The 25643-nt window shown below is 40.5% G+C and overlaps 2 protein-coding genes and 1 long non-coding RNA gene across 3 annotated transcripts; 1 reads left to right on the top strand and 2 right to left on the bottom strand.

Moving 5' to 3' along the window:
- Positions 1-74: 74 nt before the first annotated feature.
- Positions 75-5892, bottom strand: LOC144535740 (tumor necrosis factor ligand superfamily member 10-like). The gene is made up of 6 exons (XM_078278350.1): positions 5575-5892; positions 3997-4137; positions 3432-3477; positions 3204-3320; positions 1715-1953; positions 75-1281 (listed from the first exon to the last, which is right to left on the bottom strand). Exons 1-6 carry the CDS (start codon positions 5686-5688, stop codon positions 1072-1074), a joined length of 867 nt encoding a protein of 288 aa, XP_078134476.1. The 5' UTR covers positions 5689-5892; the 3' UTR covers positions 75-1071.
- LOC144535741 (uncharacterized) lies at positions 5535-10954 on the top strand. Its single transcript, XR_013503689.1, has 4 exons — positions 5535-5702; positions 7449-7590; positions 7747-7884; positions 7968-10954. It is a non-coding gene; the product is annotated as an uncharacterized LOC144535741 (long non-coding RNA).
- An 11-nt stretch (positions 10955-10965) lies between these two features.
- Positions 10966-15830, bottom strand: nceh1a (neutral cholesterol ester hydrolase 1a). Its single transcript, XM_078278349.1, has 5 exons — positions 15536-15830; positions 13004-13262; positions 12698-12767; positions 12259-12430; positions 10966-12158 (listed from the first exon to the last, which is right to left on the bottom strand). Exons 1-5 carry the CDS (start codon positions 15674-15676, stop codon positions 11538-11540), a joined length of 1263 nt encoding a protein of 420 aa, XP_078134475.1. The 5' UTR covers positions 15677-15830; the 3' UTR covers positions 10966-11537.
- Positions 15831-25643: the final 9813 nt, after the last annotated feature.

Below are 25643 nucleotides of genomic sequence, written 5' to 3'. Positions count from 1 at the left end.
TCAGCATTGGATGGAGATTTGTTGTTGAGGCTAATATGCTTTCTTGCACACGCTAGGAAGAATCTGGAAAATGGTTTATGTCAAGAAATTTATTCTGTAAATTCTTTTCTATTTTGCATTCAATGAAGAGTAAGCCAGAAAAACCTAAAAAAAATAAAAAAATAGACCAGTACAGGATGGTCAATTTACGTCACCTCCATTATACTGATTTCCATCTAAAAACCTTCAAATGACTAGAAAAATATATTAAGACCTTATTTTTTTACTATTCAATCTGTCTGGAAACCATTTGTAAATTAATTTATCCAGTCCTAAAAAAAACTATTGCTATCCATTGCATATAGAAGTGTAAATGTGTCAGAAACCCATTTAGTACTCTGTCCATTCATGTTAGATCAGTGCTTCTCTTTAAGGCCGCAGGACATCATGATCTGTGTCACGCCATACATTCATTCAAGACATTGCACAAAGAGGAAATTGAACCATAAGTACTGTAAACAAAAAGGAAACCACTCATAATACTGAACACAATCTTGTCTTGTGGCATTTTTCATAAAATACCAGTTAAGTGTCATGTGTCATTTCCTAGGGATGACGACTCCACTGTTGGACCTGCAGACAAAACGGCTCTCTCTGTTCTCAATAGAAGCCATTCACACAAGAGAGCACAACATTTATCTATTGCATCTATTGTACTTCTCCAAATAACCTGTACTCTGAAAGCAGCCCATACTCCGTCATATGGTACATCCTGTTTACTAGCCATAAAAACAGAATTAATAACCTGTCAGGTTTAACTGTCTCTGCTGGAGTAAATACACAGCAAAAGGCTCTTCTTCCTCGCTATTTAGGTCCACTGAGAGTCTGCCACTGCAGCTTTGGTTGATCATATCCTTACAGCTCCGTGGTCCAGAAGAAGTCCTTCGCACTCCCTGGAGTCTATTCTTCTCCCACCCTGACCCTCAGACAGCTGCTCATATTATCAAGCAAACCCCTGCCATTTGGGTTCACGTCTGATGTCTATATCAAGTCATCCTAGTCCCGGGCTCTTTTATCCAAGGTTCTCTCTCTTTAGCCCACAAGGAAGGCCCCGAAGTAGCTCGCCCTCCCGTCCATCTCCATGGCGCTGGCATTGCTAACGGTGATGAAGAGGCGGTCAGCCGGCTGCAGAAAGGCAGTACCGGCCTGATGCAGGGAGAAGAGACCAGGCTCCTGACCCCGAGGCCAGCACGCGCTCCGGGACGATTTCATCAGCAGGATGGGCACCGGGTAGGAACTCATCTGTGGGCCACAACACAAAAACATGATTAAAACTGTCATAAACATTACTCTTCACATTAACTTTTATACATTATATTAGCATATAGAATTGATTTCTAAACATCTTTCTGATACCATCTGAAATGAATAGCTTCATTTATTGCTTTTGGTGCATTCAAGGACACTGACATTTGAGGTTTGAGAGTTGACTTTATTACCAACAATAACTATATACTGAATTTGTTTGACTTTGTCCAGTCGGATATTAGATTCATAATATATAGCCAATTTCTATTTGGGAGCGATATTTTATTTTGCGTTGCCCTAACCAATGAGTAGCGATCTGTCCTGCTGATGCCCGATTTTCAGTCGACACAGAACCTGCAGTAGCAGTTGCTCCGAGCTTTTACTGTTTTTCATGTTGATCGGTTGACACTGTTGCAGAAAGCCTAACCTTCTTGTAGATATACTGGACAAGCTGTGCTCCTTCCTCCTTTGCTTCCCCTGTCTCCCCATCCGTCTCCCCCGTGGAGGGCAGTCTGAAATAGGTCTGGCCATAGATGTAGTAGAGGCCTGCTCTGGGCACCAGCAGCTCTCCTCCCCTCAGCTCCATGTTCTGCAGGAAGGACAGACCTCTGTGGCCCTCCCACGCTTCGATTCGTTCCCCAAGGTACCCCCTGCTGCTGCGTGGTCCTGCAACAGCACAAAAACACACAAGAGTTAAGGCCATTCACTACGATGCAAGATCATTTAAGATTTACAAAGTGGAGGGTTAATGAGTATAACCAGTCACTGCTATTCAAATGAGAAACAAATGTTAAATAAACTCAGTGTGTAAATCATGCTAACAGACCAGTGTTTTTTTTAAGTTAATTGACAACAGCCACACATTTAAACGGAGGCAGAAACAGATTCACATCCAGTCATCCTGAGGGATGTGTATATTAAGGTGACAGCTCGCTATATTCTATATTTTTCTCATTATCAAGAAATCCCATGAAAATACCAAGACCAACATTTTGTTAGTACCTCTTTTAATACTTCTCCATTCTGTCAGCATATTTCTTTCCCATTACAGACGTAAATCATTATTAAATACTTTCATTAAAAGAAAAAACACTTTTTTTAAACAGCTGACTCCTCAAACGGAAGTAAATAGTGCATCTGTTGGGGACTATTTTCAGCTGCAGATTAATATTAGTGAGTATTTACAGCAGCCGGACATTGTATGTCAAAAATAAACTACAGTGTCCAGGTTTATTATAACCAAGTAACATGTCACCCAGTGCAGTAGTGTGGCCCATTGATGTTTTTATTAATAGTTTTTGGACAACAACGGAGCTCTATGGCACAGAGGAATGAGATACATCTGGCTACATTTCCTACACCACGGGTTTTGGTCATTTCATGGGATTTATTTACAATAAGAAAAATATAGACTATTACCAGGCTTTTCCTTTAAAGCCAAAATGTGTACAATTAAAAAGAAATTTAATTTGGCGTCGCCACTGTGACAGACACCAATAACACTAATCATACAAATATGAACATTGTATTAGGTAAGGACTACTAATTTCTAGAGATACTGTTACTGTTTGTTTTAATAACTGGACAAAGAGTAATTGGGACGTTGCGTCCCTTTGACTGGTCACAAAAACAACTACAGGACAAGGATAAAGCAGCTGCACATCTGCAGGTCCGGACAAACACGTACGTGTGAAAACGTTACTGAATGTGAGAGCAGTCTGTGAAGCCTTGAAGCACATTCCTCACCTCTGGCCCAGGAGATGTGTGGGTGAAGCGACACAGTACTCACAGGTGTGTGAGCATTGTGAAAATGTGTCACTAAAAACCACATGTCCTATGTCACTTATGCTTTCCAGTACTCTACTTGGTGTACATACTGGATATTTTACTCCTGTACTACCATCGAGGATCCTCACCATCTGCTGTTGGAGGCTCCGTGGACGAGATGACACCGGTCACATGTGCAGCAACTTTAGGAAGAGGGACCCCTTGGACCCCAGGGCTCAGGAATGGCAGCACTCCTGTCAGCTTATCTAGGAAACCACAGGCAGATAAGAAACACACACAGGACATTTTTAGTGGAAAAAGACATACTTAATTAACTATTAGTAGTAACTGATAGTGAATGAAGGCATTGTTCTCACTTCTCATAGCAGTGGATATCTCCTTCTGGAATCTGTCAGCCATCGTCTGAAAGAGAAACACCCAGAGAGACAGAAAGGAAAGGAGGTGGGGAATAGAGAGAGTGAATGGGCGGTAAATTAAAGTATCTTGACCTCGTCAGTTATTATGCCATCGAGGTATCTTTAGATCTAAATTAACAACATTCAGTAATTCACCAGGGACCTAATTGTCAGCCACATAAATCATACAGTCCTCCCTCTGGGTCAACAAATATGTCATCTGTTGCCCTGTAAAAGCAGCATTGCCCTTTGGGTGAGTCAGTGTAATATAGAAGTGATGTGGAGGTGTATCATTTTCCCAGTTCTAATCAGTGGTGTCTGAGTAACTGCATGTAATGTTGAAAACAATTATAGGGGAAAATCGCTGCAGCACTGTGGATAGAACATTTATTGTGTGGACAATCCTGTGAAAAGTGGTCACTGGTGTCTTAAATAATATAAAAACAACTTTCTAGCACATAGAATTTTGTTATCCGGGCACACAAATTGAAGTGAAATAAAAAAAAATAATTAAACAACGAAAAACCTTCTCTATGTGGTAGTGGAGCTGTTGCGTCACTTGCCAGCAGGGGTCGCTCTTCTTGTCCTGCGCTGAATCTTCGACCTCAGAGCGCGGATCTACGTTAATCAGACAGGACACGCTACTACGGGAGAAACTCTCCTGCATCTGTCAACAGAAAAGAAGCAAAAACAAACGATTACAACAACAAATCGTTGCTCGATGGTGTTTTTTGCCCCCAACTGCTCCTTCAAGGCACCTAACCCTAACCATAACCAGTGCCTAATCCTAGGGCCTTCCAGGCAGCGCTGCCTGGAAGGCGCCGTTGGGGGCAAAAAACACCGATAAACTAAATCGTCAAGTATTATCTTGATTGAACGATAATGGCTAATGATTTTTTTTTTCTACAACTCACATTTGAGACTCCAAAACAAGCAAATACAAATGTTCATGTGGCTTTTGGTTTCGACAATATGGGCTCGATGGTGTTTTAAACCCCCAACGTGGACTTCTGGGCACCTAACCGTAATCATTTTTAATGGTATGTGTACTTTTTAACCTCAAGGGCATCTTGAGCCCATCCTGGGCATTGCGTTTTAACCCTAACCTAACCCCAATCCTAACCATTGCCTAATCCTAGTGCCTTCCGGGCAGCGCTGCCTGGAAGACGACGTTGGGGGCTTAAAACACCAAACACCACAATAAGGTGGCAACACATAATCATTGTAATGAAAACACACATTTTCAATACATGTCATTGAGTACTTGAAAAGCACTATACAAATTATATTTATTATTATTAATTAATAATAATCTTGACTAATATTCTTTGACAGAGTTATATAGTCCCTTGGTTATTAAGCCAAATACACAGTAGTGGCACAGGTGGATGCCAATTATAGTGCAACAACAGGCAATTAACTCTGAAGTGGTCACAGGTGTGCATGAGGTGACAAGGGCGTTGCTACTGGGACTTACCCGATCAGAGCTCAGAACCGGCTCTATCAGCTTTTTCATAATGTCTGCTCATATCTGAAAATATGCTGTTTTTGGGTGTCACAACCCCTGAGTCCTAACTAGTCTCATTTCCTGCCATTGTTTTCTGTTATCTACACTCCCAACTTTCTCCTCTCTCATTGTCCAGCTTTAAAATCTTGCTTAACTGGTAGGCCTACTTTTTATTTATTTATTTACCTCATATCACTAAATACACTTATCAAAAAGGCAAAAAGACCTGCAATGTTTAATTCCTGAAGGAACAGGAAGTAGTAGAATATTAAAGTTGATAACCACTTCATGGCCTAATTTCTGATGAGATTTTACTAGACCTTCCTATACTGTTCTATTATGGCCTACTTATTAATGTCTGGGGTACTAAACAGTGAGTTCACGGTGGTATATTTATGTCACATTAGTCGTATGGAGACTCTTAAAATGATGTCACTGGTATGGTTTCCCTGTAAAAGTAATGGTAAATCACTTTGAAACTCTGTGTTGTAAGTCATTAAAATAGTGTCAAATCTCGCATTTCCCCTTTAAGATGGCAGTCCGTTTGATGCTATTATTATCTGTTAGATTAAGTGGGAAGACACACGCCTATCTTACCGTGCTCAGGACTTTGTTGAAGTACAGGAAACTGACGGCAACCGCGGTGGTCTGCAGGAGGATTGCTGCGAGCAGTATGAGCCCCAGACTCTGGAGAGATACAGAGACGGCCATAATCACAGCACAGCGTGAGTATGGCACCCAGATAAGTTCCGAGGAGCAAGAAAACACTTCCAGCAGCGAGGACAAGTCAGATCAAGCTCTGCTGCATTTCTGCTCTGCAGGCAGGCAGGCAGGGAGAGGGAGAGAGGGAGGGAGGAGGGAGGATAACAACAGCCTCAATATGTCACTGTTATTAGATAGAACTTATAATTTGCACATGCAACTTCATGACGCCTTCAAGTGCTGTCGGAAATGTGGATACTTTGAGCTGAGAGCACATGTAACCTACAACCCAAACGAGATAAATTGATTTGGACTTTCTATGCTTTAAATGCTAATGCAACTTCATGACTGTCTTCAAGTGCTATCGGAAATGTGGTAACTTTAGGTTGAGAGCACCACCAGAGTACAACCCATTTGGACCTTTAAATGCTTCTTGAAATAGACAGAATACAATATATTTTTGATTACACATACCATTGCCAAGATTTAGAAGGCTATTTTACAGATTATATTTTTTAAGCAAACAGGTTTACTTCAAGGTCCATTTAGTAACCATTCTGGAGTTATCATATCACATACCTTCATCAGCAGATGGAGTTTACACAGTTGTCAAGGAGTTATGTGTTTACATTTCCATTCCCCCATGAACACTTTAAGGACTTTTGATCCCCTTTTGCCTAAAAGTTGAGGCTTAAAGGGCCTATAAAAAAAAATCATATCTATCAAATCTAAAATGATAGATGTGACTGATGTCTAAAATCCAAAAAGGAAGTTACCAAACAAATTGTGTGTGTATTGAGCAGATAGGAGCTTTACACAGATAGGAAAAAGTAGGATGGTTTTCTTTTTCTTCTAGCATTAACATTGTTAAAGCATAAAAGCCTTTAATTATGTGTAGCAGATGTTAGTAGAAGGCAGCAGTTTTTCCAGTACTTGACATTGTTTACTCCTTTCTGTGGTTCAGAGAATCTTTGGTCCACTTCAATGTCAAATGTCCCAACATCTGTCACAATTTGTAACTGGGTTCATTTACTTATTACTTCCCGCCAGAATGACTTCAATGCAGTATAAATTGTTTTTATGACTTTCAAAAATGGAAGGCAGCTGAAGGCAGCATGAGATAACCATGTTGGTCGAATGAGGCGTTTAGGGTGAGTGTAGCGTGGAGGCTCTGGAAACAATCAGTGGTAAAAGGTGATGTGTTTTCATAAGATATGTGGCCTTTTGTGTGTAAATTAATCCTATTTTTTTCAACTTTTAATTTTCACAGTTGTGTCTGTATAATACTTGTTCTCTTGGTGTTAAACAGCTGCAGATCAAATTAATTAATGTACAACAAATACTGTGCAATAACATTTCAATCCTGATGTTTGCTTTCTCCTCTTGACTTTTGCATTGCAGAGTGAAGTACCTCTGAATGGCTGTTGCTTGATTTAAAAAAAAGAAAAGAAGATAAAACAACAATGTTGTCATATGACCAAAATCATTTGTAGGTAGCACATACTCAGCATCTGAAAGTAAGATGGAAAAAAAGGCCCATTTTTTTATCTTCTCTTTCCTGCTATTGTGAAGTGATCTGAGAGAATGCTATTCGATTAGTGCCAAATAACTCGCCATTGTTTGCGAAGTGATCTGAGAGAATGTGTAGCCCTACAGCGAGTAGTATTTGTCTCAGGGGAGTCATTTAATCTGCAGAGCTTATCCTTGAGTGATTCCTGGTGGTTCCTTTACTTTCATTCCTTCACCTCTAACCCCTGCTCCATTGTCAGTGTGAGGAAGTGAGAGAGTGGAGCTGAAGGAGTTCACAGATCCTGGATGTGCACGGCCCTCCCAACCTCCCAATCAGGACCCACGTTAAAGCATGTGTAACACATTCACACTGGCACACGTGCAGCCGTAATGTGCACACAGGTAGGTAATGCTGTACCAGATACAACTGAAAATGTCGCAAGTGTAAGCGAGTACAACAGCAACAGAGAGGAATACATATTTTGTTTGTTTCCTTTACGGATTAAAAATCTCAAAATGCAGAAGAAACAGTGATAAGAGGTTCCTGTGTTCCATTAGGTGAGTCAATTCCCAGGCTCGTCAGAGAGAAGGAGAGGAGAAGGTGACTGATATCTGAAGACTATCTGGCCTCGGGCAGGGAAGATGACACCCTGAGAGACATGCCTGTCTACAGTCCCATGGCGAGAGAGAGAGACGGTATGTGGGGAATTATTGCAGAAATGAGTCATTTTAAAACTGTTTATAGATTGTTTTCCTATCATGTTATTTCTTCCTCCTAGGTCCAATCAGCCGGTGACCTTTAACGTCTGCATACATGTCCACACCATAAACTGTATATTAGTTATTATATTATTATAATATTATGGAATGGCGGACTCCGCCACTAACCATAAAAACGAATATAGAAAGGTAATTACAACATGTATATATTGAATAGCTATTGCTAAAAGACCACAATTGACCACAAAGAGGATCAAATACAAGGTTTTATTTCATGAAAATCTGACAGGTTGTAACTTTAAAACCCTGGAGAAAAACTGGAACAAATTTTGGTTAACACCAAAATCACCAAAACCTTATGTCTTTCTGCCAGGAACACACAGTACTGTGAAACTGTTCAGTGACTCTGATGAAACTATTTTTCAAACCCAAAAATCTGAAATCAGTTACAAGAACAATTGGAAACCGAAAAGCTTCTCTGCTAGAAATGATAGCAGTTTCCCCCCTGAAGCGGAGAGCTTTGATTGAACACCCAGAAGACCTATTATGGATTTAAAGTACGAATCACGCTCCATCTACCCTCCTCTGTCCTCCACTCCCTTTTTTCCCTCCCCTGAGGCTTCTCCTCCCAACGTTCCTCGCGGTAAAGTCATGGAATCTCCCTAAATTCCCGTCTTGAGCACTGCTCATTGTCTCATTTATAAAACAAAGACCAGTGCTGAAAAATGCTACAGCAGCACAATGCACGCAGACAGTTGCCAGTGACTTAGTTATCGTGTCAGTGGAAGGGTGTTTCCCTGATAGGAAACTACTGTATGTGAATGTGGGAGCATATAAACGGAGCCAATACAGATTCATATTTAACTCCCAATCCTTCATTTCTATGATCTATATTTATTATTTTACAACCACGTCATTTGGCCAAATATAGCCAGTTTGATTTTAAATTGAGACTTCAGCATCAGGATTCCATTTAGGCATGCAGTTATGAGGATTTGAATAAAAATGCAGGTATCAAAAAAGAATGTGTTCAATGCCCCCCAAGTGTAATGTCACACAGTGGTGAAGGTAGAGTTCAGATCCTTTACTTGAGTAAACGTAGCAATACAAAAATGTAAAAACTTTCATTAGAAATAAAAGTCCTGCATTCAAAATGTTGCCCTGAATTACAAAAGAGCTATCAGCTAAATATAGATGTGTCCTATTTTAGTAGTCAAGTAAACAGAACAATATATGCCTCTGGATGTATAAAGTAGCATAAAATGGAAATACTCAAGTAAAGTACAATTACCTTAAAGTTGTTCCTAAGTACAGAACTTGAGTAAATGTACTTAGTTCCACCAGTGGTTTCCAAATGTGTGTTAGATGAAGACCATATGGTTCATAATGTTCTCAGCCCACTAGAGGGGGGTGTTGCATTGATTATTGGTGCTGCTGGATTTAGTGACCAAGAAATGCTCTCTCACTCTAGGTAAGAAACAAAACATGTGTGATCCTAAAAATGAGAGCAGGTGCAGGTGTGAGAGCCTTGGGGGCTCTACACATTCTCCCTAGCATGCAGTAATGGCATGTAGAGTACACATGCAACATGAATTATCTAATTAGCAGCTGCGTCATCGAAATCACACTGTTGTTCATGTCGTGTGTTTAATTTAGACCTGAAGGGAACTTTTTTCCTCTGTGTTGCTTTCTATTATTAATTTAAAAATAATTGATTAGTAGAAGAAGAACTTTTTATCACTTTTTTAATAGTTGGAAAGCATATCCACCGAATAGTTGATGTACCTTACAAGTAATTCTATGTAATATACATAAGATATAGGTATATAGGCATATGATAACTATGTAATGAATGCATGGAGGCCCTGGAAATTATCAGTAATTAGTATATTTCGTCTTTTATTTCAGTCTATTTAAATCTTAAATCCTAAATTATAATTGGTGCACTTTTTATATAAACATATAAGTTGTTTTACAGATAGCAGCTGCAGATTGAGTTGAGTAATGAACAGCAGGCATTGGTCCAATGCATTGATTTAATCATCATTTTGATGCTTAATGAGCATTTTCTCGGTTGATTCACTGTAGCTAAACATTACCCTGTAGGATTATTTCTACAATAAATAATAATCATCAAGTTTTTTTCTTACTTTTACAAGTCAAAGTGAACGTTACTTCAGTCACACACAACCTCCACTCACAGTACAGGTGCTTTTATTCTTGGAAACATGAAAAAAAAGCAGAGCAGATTTTAAGGAGAATGATATACTACTCATTTTGGGACTGCTACTGTGTTTAATGCATAGTAAGGGCATGTTCAGATACATAAAATGTCCCGAACACTGTGAATAATAAACGGAATGAAACTTAAGTAAATAGTGCATTTTGTTAGTGATTGTCAAGCATCATCTGTCATGAAAGACATCACCTCTTGTGGTGCAAGGAGCACAAGATGAGTGTTTACTACAGCGGTGAACACACAGAAAGCTCAGAAGAAAGGTCATGAATTCCCCATTCAAAATATATAATTTACAAATTTTATCTGTCCCACGTTTGATGTGAACTTTTGTTCTTTCTTACTACAACAGGAGTCGACAGCCATGCTAGCGGCTCTGTGAGGCTGTACTGAGCGAAATGCTAATGTCAACATGCTAACATGCCCACACCGACAATACTAAAGTGCTGATGCTAAGCAGATAATGTTTTCCATGTTCCCTATCTTAGTTTAGCATGTCATCATGCTAACATTTGATAATTAGCACTAAACCTAAAACGTACAGCTGAGGCTGATGACAATGGCATCAGGTTTGCAGTTAGTGGGCAAATTACAATTTCAACCTGGAAATTAAAAGTAAAGGGATCAACCACAGTTATTACAAATGAATCGGAGGCATCCATGAATGTGCGTGCCAAATTTCATAATCCATGTGATAGTTTACATTTCACTGTAAAACCACAAATGGCAACCTAATGGTGGCGCTAGGGGATCACTAAAGTAATTACGATTTATCCTCTGGACAACATGACTATCTGTTTAAAATGTCAAGGCAATATATATTTCAGTCTCTGGACCAAAGTGGTGCAGTACTGAACATACAGTAACTTGCTGGGTCACATAGTTAAAAAAAAAACCAACCCACTGCTAACATCCACTTTTGTTTGTTTTATTCTAAAAGTTAAGTATAAAACCAATAATACGGGAAGTATATTGCTCATGTGTTTATGGATAAGAATAAGTGTACTGATGTGGTCCCTCCCAGTGGAAGCACCAGATTCATTTATCCATTAGTGGAAAGCTTGTGGCTGTGCATCTATTGGGTATGTTTGTTAACTGGTCATAGTGTAAGCCATGTTCATGTTAACATATTTGCCCTTCTCGTGTGTGTGTGTGTGTGTGTGTGTGTGTGTGTGTGTGTGTGTGTGTGTGTGTGTGTGTGTGTTTGTGTGTGTGTGTGTGTGTGTGTGTGTGTGTGTGTGAGTGAGTGTGAGAACAGGAGGGTCCTGAGCTTATATTTTAAACAAAGAGCTCAGATTCATTAAGCAAGGACTAGTTCATTCATATCAGTAAAACACCCACATGCATGCACTCATAAAGACTCTTTCACTCACTTGCACACACATACACACTCTCACAAGTTGTTCTGCAGCCAATTAAGGTAACCCCTGAGTGCTCGCTTCCCTACATCGAATTCCATTGGCCAGGTTATAAAGGTGAAACATCCGTGGAAGCCGTCGACATAGTGCTCGTGGGTAACTGTGACGCCTGCGTCCTGTAAGCGCTGCGCGTACATCAGACCATCATCCCTCAACACGTCATATTCGCACGTTAGGATGTATGCTCTAGGGCATTTAGCCAAAACCTCCGGTCCTGCTAACAGTGGTGACGCCCTCACATCCAGCAGCCCCGGCACCTCCTTCCCTGCCCCCTGTGAACCTTTTCCCACAATCAGAGGCGTGTAGTTCTTCTTGTGTTTCGGGGGCAGGAGGACGGTCCAGTCTACCCGCGCCCTCAGCTCTGGGGTGATGTTTGAGAGGTGTAAGGAGCTGTGGTTGTTCGCCAGCAACTGGGACTGCAGGGAGAGGTCAGCGCCGAGGTACTGCAGCCAGAAGCGGACCATAAGGTGCCGGTAGAGGATGGGTATGTTTTGGTTCTGCAAGTAGGAGGGCGTGTTGAAGTCCAGAGCCTGGAGCACTGGGTAGATCAACGCCTGGACGCTGAATTTCACACTCATAGTGTCATCTATGGAAATCTGGCACAATATAAAAATATATACGGCCTCAATCTCTTGATTTATATTTACAGCTCATTGTTACACACATTCTTACAGGAGGTTATGCTATGGTATATACCTCCTGAGCGACCGCAGCAGCCAGGTTTCCTCCAGCACTGTCACCTGCCACAGCCACACGCTCAGGGTCGACTGCATACCTGGCCTGAACCTCTGGGGACAAGAAGTGCTTGGCAGCGGCAAGGCAGTCTAAATACGGCACTGGAAAGTGCACCTCTGGATACATACGGTACCTACACAGACATTGGTTGCAAATGGTGAGTTACGAGAGGCTTAGAATACTTTGGAGAATGTGACTGTAAACACTTTTTTTGTAGTTAAAGAGTCACTCATGAAGATAAGTTCACTTGTCTACAGGAGCACGATTCAACCTGTGAAAACACTTGTATAACACCATCTATGGCTCAGAAAGGGAGCTTTCTAAGGTCTGAGTAAACCAAATATGTTTTTATATACTGTATCTTAAAGTGTGTTTCTGTCTCTATAAGCTGCACACTTACTCAACAGAGACCACAACAGTGTTGAGCTCGTCGGACAACATCTGGTTGATGGTATCATACGACCCCTTCTCTGAGGAAGTGAGGGAGAGATGGAGGAGTGTGGAAAAGTTAAGTGAACAAAAAGAAAATGTTGCTGAATCACGCATTTATTTGCAGTTTCAAATATGCACATTGTGCTCTAATAAATACATCTATATAATGTGATCATAAATACTTCCATGATTTCAAGTTTTGATAAGTTACAGTTTTTTTCTGATTTCATTTCCTGTATTTGTACTTGTAGACAACAGGAATGTCCATACTCACTGGCACTGCCGAGGGCCCAGCCTCCTCCGTGAAAAAACATCAGCCCTCTCCTCAGATGACCCTCCCCTCCAGCCGGGGGCTCGTAAACACGGACCGGGACGCCGGCGAAAGTGATGTCGCTGACTTTGACTCCGGGCATGACCCCTCCTGCGCCAGACTCAGAACTACTCAGCCCCTTCATCATGCCTTCAAACCCGTCTGAGGACCGCCTGATTGACGTGATGTAATGGTCAAAGCCCAGCCAAGACTTTAAAGAGGCCTGAAAATGGAAAAGAGATTTAAGACATACTGTATTTAGGCAAAGAAAACAGCATGTAGAAGAAAGGAATTTGGGAAGAGACAAACTGCATTCATCTCTTGGGACACAACTGTCTCACCCAGTCACCTCTGTCCCTCTGCACTGTAACTTACTGATGTGTCTCAGCATGTCTGCCCTCCTCCCCACAAACATCTCCGACTGTCTCAATAGTCAACCAAGGCCAGCAGACACAGCTGCTTGGCATAGTGGAGGCTCCGAACCAGACTACACCGAGAGATGTTGGCCTTAACAAAGTTTCATAATAATATTAGTTTTATCAATTCCTTAAGCTGAAAATTCTACTTAATAAGTAGAATGTTCGCCACATAATATGTGGCGAGATATTTGACTTTTGAATGTCTGGCCATCTGACCATGTAACCAGTGTTCGAACTACACCGTGGCCTTTGGGGGAGCCCACTTTCTCCACCGGAGGGGGGGGGGTGGGGTGTCGTGCGCTTGCGACTTACAATGACTTACAAATATACATAACAGCTACAAGTGTATGCACTATACAGGATTTACCCTATTATACTTTATCAACAGGAATTGATAGCTCAAACTGCAAACAGCCACCCACAAAAAAAAAAACAATGTATATTAATAATATATATTTATAACATAAACAAAGCATCAGGCTGTCTTTGAGGTTTTACATGAACAACGGTTAAAGTTACTCAGGCTACCGAAGAATACCATAATTCCTCCGTTCAATTAGGCCTAAGCGACGCACCCCAAGCTTCCATCCTTAACTGTTTTGCCAGCAGCGTGTTGGCATTTGAACAAAGTGCTGTGTATCCACAGCGTGTGCAGACTGTAATTACAGTATTGCCTGAGGCCTTTTCGAGGAGCAACACTTAGGTTTTAGTTTGTGATCTCCCTGCAGGTGAAACGGCCTTTAACCGGCCCTGGAATTGTCTCCAGCCTGAAAATAAACAAGAACTTTGCTATTCACATTACACAAAATTGAAATTGCACGTCAAAATGACACACTGTTAATATTTTATTGTATTCTACTCTATTTAAAAACATACTTTACACTATTGAGATTTTAAAACTACTTTGGTGTATTTATAATATGTCAACACATTCTTGCGCACGTCAGCTGCAGAAAATAGAAAACATTAATCTGCAAACTCCCTCAGCCAGTGTGTCAATAAATGTTATCGCTCTTCACCTACTGTGCCATTTTCAAAATATAGAACAAAGGTGAGGATTAAGAGTTGGTTGTCCTCACACCGGCCCAAAATAAACTGCCTGTCTGCTTTGCAACAGATTGGCACCATGACAAACAGCGTGACAGTTTCAAAATCAAACCGTTAATGTACAGAAAAAGCTCTTTCACAAAGTTTGTACATTTTACGCTGCTGTTACTAATGTGACTTAATGGATACAAGCATGAAAAGAAATTATGGTAAAGAGAAGCCCTGTGGACTACAAATAACTACATTCATAAATCCATAACAGTGCACCATGTAGAGGTGTCTCAGGACATGATGTGCCTCAGATATTTGATTTTACGGCTGTGTGTCACTTCATGTACAAGACACCTGCTCTGAAAATACACTACTTAAAAAAAATAGACATTGCAAGACACGTTTTATGTAATAATTGCTATAGCTACTGAGCTAAGGCATTTCAGGGTTTATCTTTGACATATGGCATAAGAAAGTAGGGTCAAAGTCCATGTCTGCACAGGCATGTTACTGATTGTCTAGTAACTGTGATTTTTTCAAACACGCAGTACATGCAACTAACATTATATAGTATATTTGGAAAACACCTGCTATCAATGATATTAGGGCTGCACAATGTATCTTTTTTTTTTTTTTATCGATATTGCAAAATCAACTTGCGAGTTAGATGAACGAGAGTACCAGTAGAAAACTTTAAAATGTAATTATTTTTTATTGGTGCCTTTTATGTTCAATGTAATGTTCAATAAAATAATGTTGGATATTATTTTTCTTTTGATTCAACAAGCAATTTGTTTTATTTGAGCAGAATACTGACAGCAGCAAAAGCAGAAATCGCAAGTATTATCGCGAATTTCCAACGTTATCACATATATCATATCGTGCAGCCGTAAATTATTATTAGTTTTAAATACTATACTACTGTATAGTATTTATTTGTGCAGAATGTTATAATCATAGCTGAAGTTGCCCATCAGTCAACTACACCTGCAGTACAAGTACCACAATGTATTCCCAATGAAAACATCTCCTCTCTCACCAGGTGCATCGTTGTTCGGAATCCAGCATCCAGCATCATCAGCTTCCACGGCTCCTGGATGGCATCCGGCAGCGGGATGTAAACATAATAAGCGAGCGCCACCGTTAGTGACACTGTAACAACAACTGGCAGCAGCCTCATCTTGTGTGTGACAGCAGATTTAGTAGCCTATCTTCAGTGGATCATAGACGAGCTGACAGAAGACAGGGGATCCAGACTGACTCTACTGGCTGCAGCTGCTACTCTCTGATCTGTTACTGGAAGGCCTGGGAGGGCCAACCAGGCTCCAGAGATATAAAGAACTAGAAATATCTTGATGGGACCGATAAGCTTAAAGACTTCCGTTGAAAATCTTCAAAGTAAAACCTTTACTGAGATCTGTTTTACCCTGAGCCAGTTGTCTGGAAACTTGATTAATTAATGTTTTCAAACATTTGGCTTAAATCGATTCAGGTTCAGAAAATATATAATTGTGAATGATGCCCGTACTCATACACTTTTGCAGTCAGTAAATATGGTTGCTAATTTTTTATTTCAAAATTAGTAATGAAATAGCATATATTTACCCGTTTGTAAAGCACTGTTTAATTGTATGCCACTGGTATTCTCTCAGCCTATGAATTAGCTTTTTGTTGTAGTATTGTTTAAAAAATCCACAGTATTTTGGTTTGGTTCTCGTCTTCTTCAGCCCGAAAGACGTTTCTTCTTTATAAACTTGTCAAGACTGACACCTTTATTTTGAAGGCTGCGTGGGGCAACAACCACGAACGGGCATCTGGGAAATGAGTTTTTTTTTTTTTTGACAGCTGTAGCTTGGTACAAATTTGTATTACATATATGTGACCACAGAGAGGCACAATAGAGCTGTTAGTGCAGCCATGACTTCACACATACATATAAAGCTATAGTTCCATCTATATATATATAGAAAATGCAAATTTAATATAATTAAAATTGCTTTATTTATTTAGTAACATGTACAGTCTGGTGTGAAAGTGCAAAAAATAAAAACTAGCAAACAGGTAAATGCCGAATTTCTTGAACTGCAGGATGTATAGAGTAGACTTGATATTGCAGGTCAATCTGGTGCAAATATGTACATATGATTACTTTACAGCTACTTTACACACATGATACAACTCCTAATTTGTCAATTCCCTGCATTGTCCCTAACAATGTGCTTATAATAATCCCCTTTAAATGTAAGAAAAGTAAAACCAGTAATTAAATCAAAGGGTGGTCATTCTTTTTAAACACAGCATATTAGTTCATACATAGATATGAATTGGTAATGTGTGTTGACTTTTGACTATTAGTTATTGATCAATTTAGCTGTTTTCAGCTGTTAATTTTCATAATTCCTGTTAATGCTGTGAAGGTCAGTTACAGGGGGAATGATCGGGAGTCATGGCCCTGTATGTCTTTTCTCACTGACTAATGATGCCTTTTATGTAACACATCAATACTGGACTGGACTCTTACTGGAATGGATTAGCAAGGTGTTAGACAGAGATCAGACTCGTCACGATCGTTCACAGGATATTGATCCCTCTACCTCCTTACGTTTCTGTCTGATAAACGGTCAATCTTTTCTTTTTTTGGTTTGGTGTTCAATATTTTCACTGGGACACACCAATCACAGCAAATGTCACACCACTGAAAAAAGTGAACTTGTCAACCCTGGAAAACTTGCTGTTTGCATGACTTTAAAATTGATTACAGTAATGTTTTGGCATGAAATCAAATTTCATTGCTTTGAAGATTTTTGGATAAGTTTGCGTGTATTCGACAGAGTTCAGAGAGAGAAAGGCAGTCATGCAACAAAGTTCCCCAGCCAAATTCAAATCAAGTGTTGCAATTAAGTGGCATGCATCTTCAAACACAGGGCAAAGTGTCTCAGTGTCATGTCTCTCTCTCTCTCTCTCTCTCTCTCTCTCTCTCTCTCTGTGCTATTTATCGCCCTGTTTCTTCCCACGGTTGAACTTTTAATGGGCACTGTCTGTCCCTGGTGGCCCTGTGTGGTGTGAGAATGTAAACACACATCAGAGCTGATGAAGATCTGACCCCCTGCACTGGACAGGTTTTCCAAAACATAGCAGCTGGACCACCAGACCATGTCAGATTAGCCTCCTGGAAGACCGGAGTGGGGTACTCAGAAGAGGACACGGAAAGGTGGCTGCAGAAGGTTATAGTGATGTCTTTACTGAAAAAGAAAGAACTAGTTAGGAATATTTGATTTTAAAAAAACTGATGAGAGTGAATCTGCGAGTGTTCATTTTGGAAAGTGATACAACATTTAACTGTGTTTTTTTAAATGATGGGAAGATGACCCCATACACAAACTCCAATTGGATGTCAGAACCTATATCTGTCCTTTCAAAATTAGGCTACTTCAGCTTCATATTGACCATACAGACATGACAGTGGTGTTAATCTGCATATTTGCTAGAAAGCAAATGAGCGTATTTCCCAAAATATAAAACTATTATTTTCATTAATGCTATTTTACGTAAGCACACCGTACAATGCAACCTGTCAGAGACAGATGAAGAAATTGTATGTAGGTTTTTTCATATTTTGGTGAAACAATGATTATTATTTGCACCACGCTGAGCATGGGAGGGACAGCAAAAGTTGGATTGTGCTGCAGAAGTGATTCGAAAATTGATGTTTTAAAGATGTCCTGCTATCAAAATTTGTCACCATTGCAACCAATACACTTAAATCTGACCACAGCTGCTGTACCTCATGACTCACAGAACTACGAACCTTTTGCTGTCATCTTGAAATCCTACATCCTGCTGGGGGTCAGCATTTCACATTCAAAAGATCACTTAAAGTCAGACACAGATGCCATACTTGCTCTCTTTCCAAAAAGCCGCCTGAATGAGAGTGTCAGCAGAAAGCTTAAATTGTAAACGTTAAGGTGATATATGTGCGTTCATGTGTGTGTGTGTGTGTGTGTGTGTGTGTGTGTGTGTGTGTGTGTGGCCTAAAGAGTGAGCATTCAAATTCCCTCTTCATGCTGCCCCCCTCCATCCTGTGTGTTGGTCTGGCGTCTTCCTCCAGTCTGTGGTATGGAGGCCAGAGAGAGGGCCTCTCTTGTGTTGCCGACTGGAATTACACGTATGGTCATTTAACATGACTAAAAGCATGAGGTTTTCCATTTCAGGCAGTCCTGTCTCGTTGTTCAGCCTTTTCATTGACGCTGCTTTTGCATGTGTTTGAGCATGAATTACTGGGCGGAGTATGTTTTACCAATAAACAGCACCTTGAACTAACTGATCTACATCTGGAAATCTGATTTTCTTGAAAACTAGGATTTAGCTGAAAAGATGCAAGAGACCATTTATGTCACTGTCTCAAGCACAGTTAGCTACATTAACTCGAGCAAGATATTTTTATCTTCTTTTTTAATCTTTTAAAATAAGTTTAAACAGAGACTTTAACAGTGTTGCACAGATTGTTTACATTATCCTGATTGGCTATTGTGCATGTTAAATCAGGAATGTTCTCCCTGCACTTGTCTGGGAGGGAGGGACAATTGAACGGGGATGCTGACGGAGCCTAGACGACTATGCCTGCTGAGGGATGAGTGCATGTCAGTACATATGTAGGATTCTGGCCTGTCTGTGGGGTAGAGCAATACCTCAGGTCCTCCTTCTTTGATAACAGACCTTTTATTTCTTTTTCTTTTTACAGAGGATATGTCACAGTAAGAAAAGTGAATGAATGATGGCTGAATGCCACTTACCAGCTGAATCACTGTCACACTGTCTTGGCTTACTGGGACATTTGAAAGTTATCGTTAATGTTATTAGAAATACCTGTGCTTTTCCTACAATGACAAGTCAAAACGTGTGCTGTGAAAAAGGCCTATTTTGGAGAATAGTTTCCTTACAGGATCTATTCATGATTCTGCAGTTGAAGCTCTGAGTTTAGGTACAGTAACCTGTTACGAGTGGTAGACGCATAGCCACTTTTCCGGTTGAGCCAACAGGAGGATAAAGTGATATTTCACCTAAAATCTAACTGGCATTAATTCAAGTTGACCACAGCATTTGTAAAAGAGGAAGCTACCAGCCTCGTCTCACGCTGACAGGAAGTGAGTCTTTGATACTAAAAATGGATGTTGGAGTTTGGTAGGTTTCCTTTTGTCCATTGTCATAAGGCAGCTCTGGTGAGGACTGGCAACAGTCACCAAGATAGAACATCATCTAAATCCTGAAAATCAGAATGACTCGCTGTTTTATTGTCACTTTTTTCTTTATATGATGATGATGTGGACAGTATTTCTTTGTGTTGGAAAACAGGAATGTCCAAAAAAAAAATGTGCGTGGCATCGGACACATTACAGTCTTTTTGTTTTGGCATTGCAGGTGTGATAAGTCGAATAAGAAATGTTAAGACAACGACGGTCCTTTTTTAATCTGTTCATTTTATTTAACAGATCCTTTAAAACATACCTCACATATGGGATATGGATCCAACTCATTGTGTGCTTGTGTATGTTGGCACACACTAGACACACAGGCATACACACAGTGACAATAATGTATTGTGGTATTCAGAAATGTCATAGACAGCAGGCCAGTTGGTGTCTTCATCTGCAACACAGACTCTATTTTTGAAATGACAAACAGTAACTTGTTGTTACTCTTTCCTCCGCAAAGCAAGGTGTCATGTCTGAAAGAACGCAAACAGATTAAATTCACACATTGTGGTCAGCTATTACCACATGTGTAATGTGGTTTTCATTTCCTTATTGAGTGGATAGATATGTACACTTTTAGCCATGCTAGTGGCGTGGCTCTTGGGATGGCAGTGTCTCCCTGATGGTCAGTTTGTCAGTCCGTCCATCACTTTTGTCCAGACTGAAATATCTCAAAACTATTTAATGGATTGCCATTAAAGTTCGTACAGGTATTTATGTTTCTTAGCGGATGAATCCTCCTATCTTTGGTAATCCCCTGACTTTTTCTCTACCGCCATCAGCAGGTTGGCATTATTGGTTTACAGTGAAATGTCTTGACAACTATCCAGATGGATTGCCATAACATTTGCTACAGACATTCATGAGGATGAATTGTAATAACTGTGATGAGCATGGTAAGCATTATACCTGCTTAACATCAACATGTTAGCATTGTCATTGTGAGCGAAGTACAGTCTGGCAGCATGGCTATAGACTCTGTATACTTTTACATTTTACTTCTGTTTTTTTTTTACTTTTGCACATACTTTATTAAAAACAGATAAAGAAATACAGATGTTGTCTGAGTCAGTGCACAGGCCAGCTAACAACAAGTTCGAGAGATTTTCCGAATCTCATTTACTGTATTAGATGCCCACACAAAATAGCCAGAAGCAAATACAGGCTCTGACTAACTCCAAATCTTAGGAATGAATTCAAGTATTTGCTTTACTGTAAATGAGAGGAGGAGATGGTGAAATTGAAACATCTGGTCTAATCTGATTTCTGCCTTAAAGACGATCAGTTGTACGGGTAGAAAAAGGTTTCACTTGCTTTTTCACCAGTTTCCCTATTTTGTTCCCCATTTTCTGCTATACCCCCCCCTCCCCCTCCAATTCCTAACTAAGTCTTTCCACCACTAACTCCAGCTCATATCTAGCAACTGTCAGACTCAAGTTTTCCATTGGTGTCCTGTGGGTCCTAGACTTTAGAAGACAAATGTATAGTGCATTCACTGAAGCCATCAGCACATAGCACATTAGTTTCCTCAGTTTGTGCATCCCACTGTTTGGAAAAAGCGTCAGGCTGGCAGCCGGCCTGGACAGAGAAAGAGGTCAAGGGTCAAGTGTCAAATAGGGACTGATGTGGACAGCCACATGCCTCAGCCGGGACCATGAACCTAGAGGTGCAAGAGGACAGTGCTGTACTGTTCTGCTGTGGAGATCTGCAGCCTTTTCCCCACGCAAACACATACTCACACACACACACACACACACACACACACACACACACACACACACACACACACACACACACACACACACACAGACACTGAGACAACCCCGTCTCCAGGATTTTAGCAATATCAGTCCAATTTTAATATTTATTTCCTTGATCTAAATATGCACTGATGTTTGGAGAGCAACTATTGTATAACAATAGCTTCAAATGTGAGACTAGTTGACACTATACCCAAAAACCAACACATTGTCCAAAGATTCTATAATTACGACAAGCTAATCCACTTCACTGCCTACTCAGTTACCCACCACCCACAAGCAACGACGGTGATGATGATCAGACAGAGGAACAAGTCGTATCTTGGCGTTGTACAAATTTATTTTAGGCAGTTAAATCACTTTTTTTTGGGAGTGGGGGGGGAAATAATACAGAGGTCTGGACCACGTGGCCTCAATGGTAGATACAGCCATGTACACAACCTCATTATGACTCTTCAGTGGAAACAGTGGCAAATAAAAGCAACCACATTAAAGACCATACAGCAGAGCTCATAAGACTGCAGGGATTAACATAGCAGCTTTGATTAAACATGCTTTAAAAAAACATGCAGATGAACATGCACACACACTCATGACCTCCATCTTCCTCCTCGGCATACTCAGTTGACGCCCCGTCCCACTCCCATGAGCCTCTCTCTCTGGTCTAAATGGGATCCTGATGTTCTGTTAACCAAACGCTCCCCCCCCCACGTTCACTTCAGCCAGAACTGAGGCTGTTAAACGCGGTTTCGCACTCCTCCCCTCACCCTCAGCTGCTGCAGAGCGACGTTGACAAGAGGCAGCTGTTGCTACGGTGAGAGGGTGTGTGATTGATGCAGTAGGCAGCAACAAGAGGAGACACACTGATAAATGCAGATACCCAGACATATGGTGGGGGTCACTTTCAGAATGCACATCCATCCACGTAATAAATATGTAAGCGATTGCCAGTTTATCAGCACATAAGTCTGTGGTTGTGGCTTGCGGGATTGCTTCGAGCTAATTTGTAGCTTGAGTGACTCAAAACATGCAAGGATGAGAACATTTGGACACAGGAGCTGCAGGCGGAGGACCTTGAAAAGCTGAGAAGCTGCAGTACGTCTGCACACTAGCTGAAGAGTCTGGCAGCTTGAAGCCAGGAAGAAAGCTTCTTATTGGTCTGGAGAAAGGAGCCAGTTTAGACAGCTGGTATCATGTAACGCTTTAATACAACTCTTGTCCTTTTACTAACATTTCCCTGTGGAGACAAAACCCAAACTCACAAGGACACGCAAAGATACAAGTGCACTGTTCGACAAGCCTGCTGATAATGAGCGTACACACATATGCAGGCAAGAGGACTCGCCTTGTAAAACTGCACGTGCATTTGAGGGTTTTATTAACTGAGGGCTTCGTAATAAGCTCACCTCTGTCTGCCAGATTCAGGCCTGGATAGTTGGACTGTGATGTGTGTGTGTGTGTGTGTGTGTGTGTGTGTGTGTGTGTGTGTGTGTGTGTGTGTGTGTGAGACCTCTCTGTCCTTGGCTCTTTATGGGATGCTGTATTTCTGGCATCTGTTGCTTTCAGCAGAAGCTTAGATCAAGGTGCCTTGTCCTGCAGGCAAACTCTCATATAGGCTACAGCATATATGTGTGTTGGTGTGTGAGGTGCTGAGTGACACTCCCTGTTCCATTTTGTCAGGATGTGTCAGCACCCTCATCGCCTTTTCTTTTTGCCCCTCCAGCCCTCTCTACTCCATCTCTTTTTCAGCTTTGTGTTGCAGCTCTCACCAATTCAGGATGGCTTGGTCCTTTTTTTTTCTTTTTTTTTTTTAATTTTTAGTTAAGGTTTGACTTTTCTCTGGACTAAAGCTGATACTCCGCTCCTCAGATTTCCCTCACAAAAGGCTTGTTAACACTCATTATGAAACAAAGCTTGCCTCCAGCTGCTTATTAGTCTCACTTAGCAGTGCTAGCAATTCATTTCATTTCATGGAAAGCAACAGACTTAAAGTTACATTTTCTCTCTTTATGTGATAAAATTGGCCAAAATTAGCCGGCTAAGTTGATGTAGCTAGCATCACTTGCAGGTCTTCACCAACTGTCACTTTTTAGCGACCTTTCTAGATACTCCGAATGAAAAGAACAGGGTTTTGCCTGTTTTGTTTGTGGCTCATCCAGAGCATTGTGGACATTATTTCTGGACAGACTGTTTAATTGTTTTAATTTCCTTTTTAAATGCTGTGAGCACCACAACAAAAACATTGTGTGTATGTAAAGCTGTGCAATTAAATCTGAATCTATCTCCGGGGCTAAATACCACTAGTGGTAGGCTAAATGAGAAAATGTGTTATTTCTGTAATTTGGGTTAAACTGAAACTTTATTAATATTATATTAACTTTATTGTTTTGTTTCCCCAGGTTTTTTTTTTTTTTAGCCAAAGATTATTGTACAGACAGTAACATAATTAAATCAGTGCTCATTTTTGTAGGAAAGTAAAAGTTAGATTACAATCATTAACCTGTCTACAGAACTTTTGGTACAAAAATGCAGAATTAAAACAAAGAACAGAACAAAAAACAAAAACAGATAAGAAAAGACCGTCATTTCCCCATACCCTTCCTGTTCATCAACCTATTACTCCTACTCATTCGTGTTTTACTTTATTGTTGTTCCTTAATGGATTCAATACATGTGGTAAAGTATCTGAGAAGTGTTCCTGGGCATGGCAAACAAAATTAGATGCAGGGTCAAATTATATTTGGCTCTCTGCTGTCATCAGGGACTCGTTTTGTAAGTGGTTTATAATGTTAAGTCAACATCTTCTCGTCCCTCTATCTGGTCCTCTTCCTGTAACGCTTCTCCACCCCTAGTGTTTATTTTTACCCTGTTGGCAGAACAAGGTACTGTCCAGCATGTACACAGACAACGTCCAAGAAATATATACCACACACAAACAGGCCCTTCTTGTCATATGATGCAGGCCTTGTGATAGTAATCTTGTTATAGAAGACACATTCCATCAGGATTTGGAGGGGAATCTTGGGTGTGAGTGTGTGTGTAAAGAGCTAGGGTGCTTTAAATCAAATCCACTGCACATCGTCCATCAGCAGGTCTTACTCTCACTCATCGGCACGGTAACTTCACACCGCCAACGACGCAAACCACAGATCATATCCCGTTTTAGCTAGTTTTTCCCCCCCTCTTGGGTCATCTGCTAAAACTGTGGTTTCAAGTCCACGATCAAGCGGCGCCGGCGTCCTCACCACCTCTCATAACGTTGATGGAGGACACAGGAGTCCCATCAAGCCCCCTTCGACTACAGTGTGTGTAGCAGAGGTCAGAAACGTGTTATGTGAGTCTCAACAGAGCAGATTTCCATCACTTTCTTTTAACACAACACACAGAGGAACGACAACAAAAAACAGCAGTAAATGCAGCACTCTCCACCTGAAGTTATTGCGTGGGTATTGTTGCTAGCCATCTGTCTAACTAGAAACTAATTCTAATTGTCTACATTTTTAAAACTGTATCATGAGCTGCAGTCCGAGCTGTTAGTCGACTGGTAGATCCATAGAAACACAGATATTGAGCACAGAAGTCTTAGACCAAATAAGTTGTGTGGTTAAACTATGCCTGCAGCACTATATTTCAGTTTTATAATTCAGAATTCATTGATCATTGTAATAGGCCCAAGGCATAAATCTCAAACTTAGACTGGGGTTGTTACCAGTGGTGGAATGTAACTAAGTACATTTACTCAAGTACTGTACTTGTACTTTCTTTTCTTTTCATGCCACTTTCTACTTCTGCTCCACTACATCTCAGAGAGAAATATTGTACTTTTTACTCCACTAAATTAATCTGTTTTAGTACAAATTAAGATGTTTGCACTCAAAACACATGTATTTTATAAAATATGATTTTTTACAATAACTTAAACTACCCAACAACATATAGGCCTACAAGTAGAGCTAAAATGATTAGCCAATTATACACTTAGTTCATTGACAGAACTGTTTTGATCGTTTCCAGTTTCTAAAATGTAAGGATTTTTCTGCATTGACTACTTTTACTTTGAATACTTTAGGTACATTTTCCTGATATACAACATATTGACAACTGTATGGCAGCTGTTATTATATTGTACATGCAT

Source organism: Sander vitreus, chromosome 20 (assembly GCF_031162955.1).
Source record: "Sander vitreus isolate 19-12246 chromosome 20, sanVit1, whole genome shotgun sequence".
Lineage (NCBI taxonomy): Eukaryota > Metazoa > Chordata > Actinopteri > Perciformes > Percidae > Sander > Sander vitreus.
This window is presented reverse-complemented; position numbering and strand designations above follow the sequence as displayed.

Bases quoted from the DNA above. Each gene is read 5' to 3' on its own strand.
- LOC144535740 (XM_078278350.1), bottom strand. From the start codon at position 5,688: ATGGCCGTCTCTGTATCTCTCCAGAGTCTGGGGCTCATACTGCTCGCA. The intron at 3,321-3,431 runs GTGAGAACAATG...GTGGTTTCCTAG, and splicing joins GATATCCACTGCTATGAGAA to ATAAGCTGACAGGAGTGCTG. The intron at 1,954-3,203 runs GTGAGGATCCTC...GTGCTGTTGCAG, and splicing joins GGAGCCTCCAACAGCAGATG to GACCACGCAGCAGCAGGGGG.
- nceh1a (XM_078278349.1), bottom strand. From the start codon at position 15,676: ATGAGGCTGCTGCCAGTTGTTGTTACAGTGTCACTAACGGTGGCGCTC. The intron at 13,263-15,535 runs GTGAGAGAGGAG...TTCCATTTTCAG, and splicing joins TCCGAACAACGATGCACCTG to GCCTCTTTAAAGTCTTGGCT. The intron at 12,431-12,697 runs GTAAGTGTGCAG...ATGTCTGTGTAG, and splicing joins ACTGTTGTGGTCTCTGTTGA to GTACCGTATGTATCCAGAGG.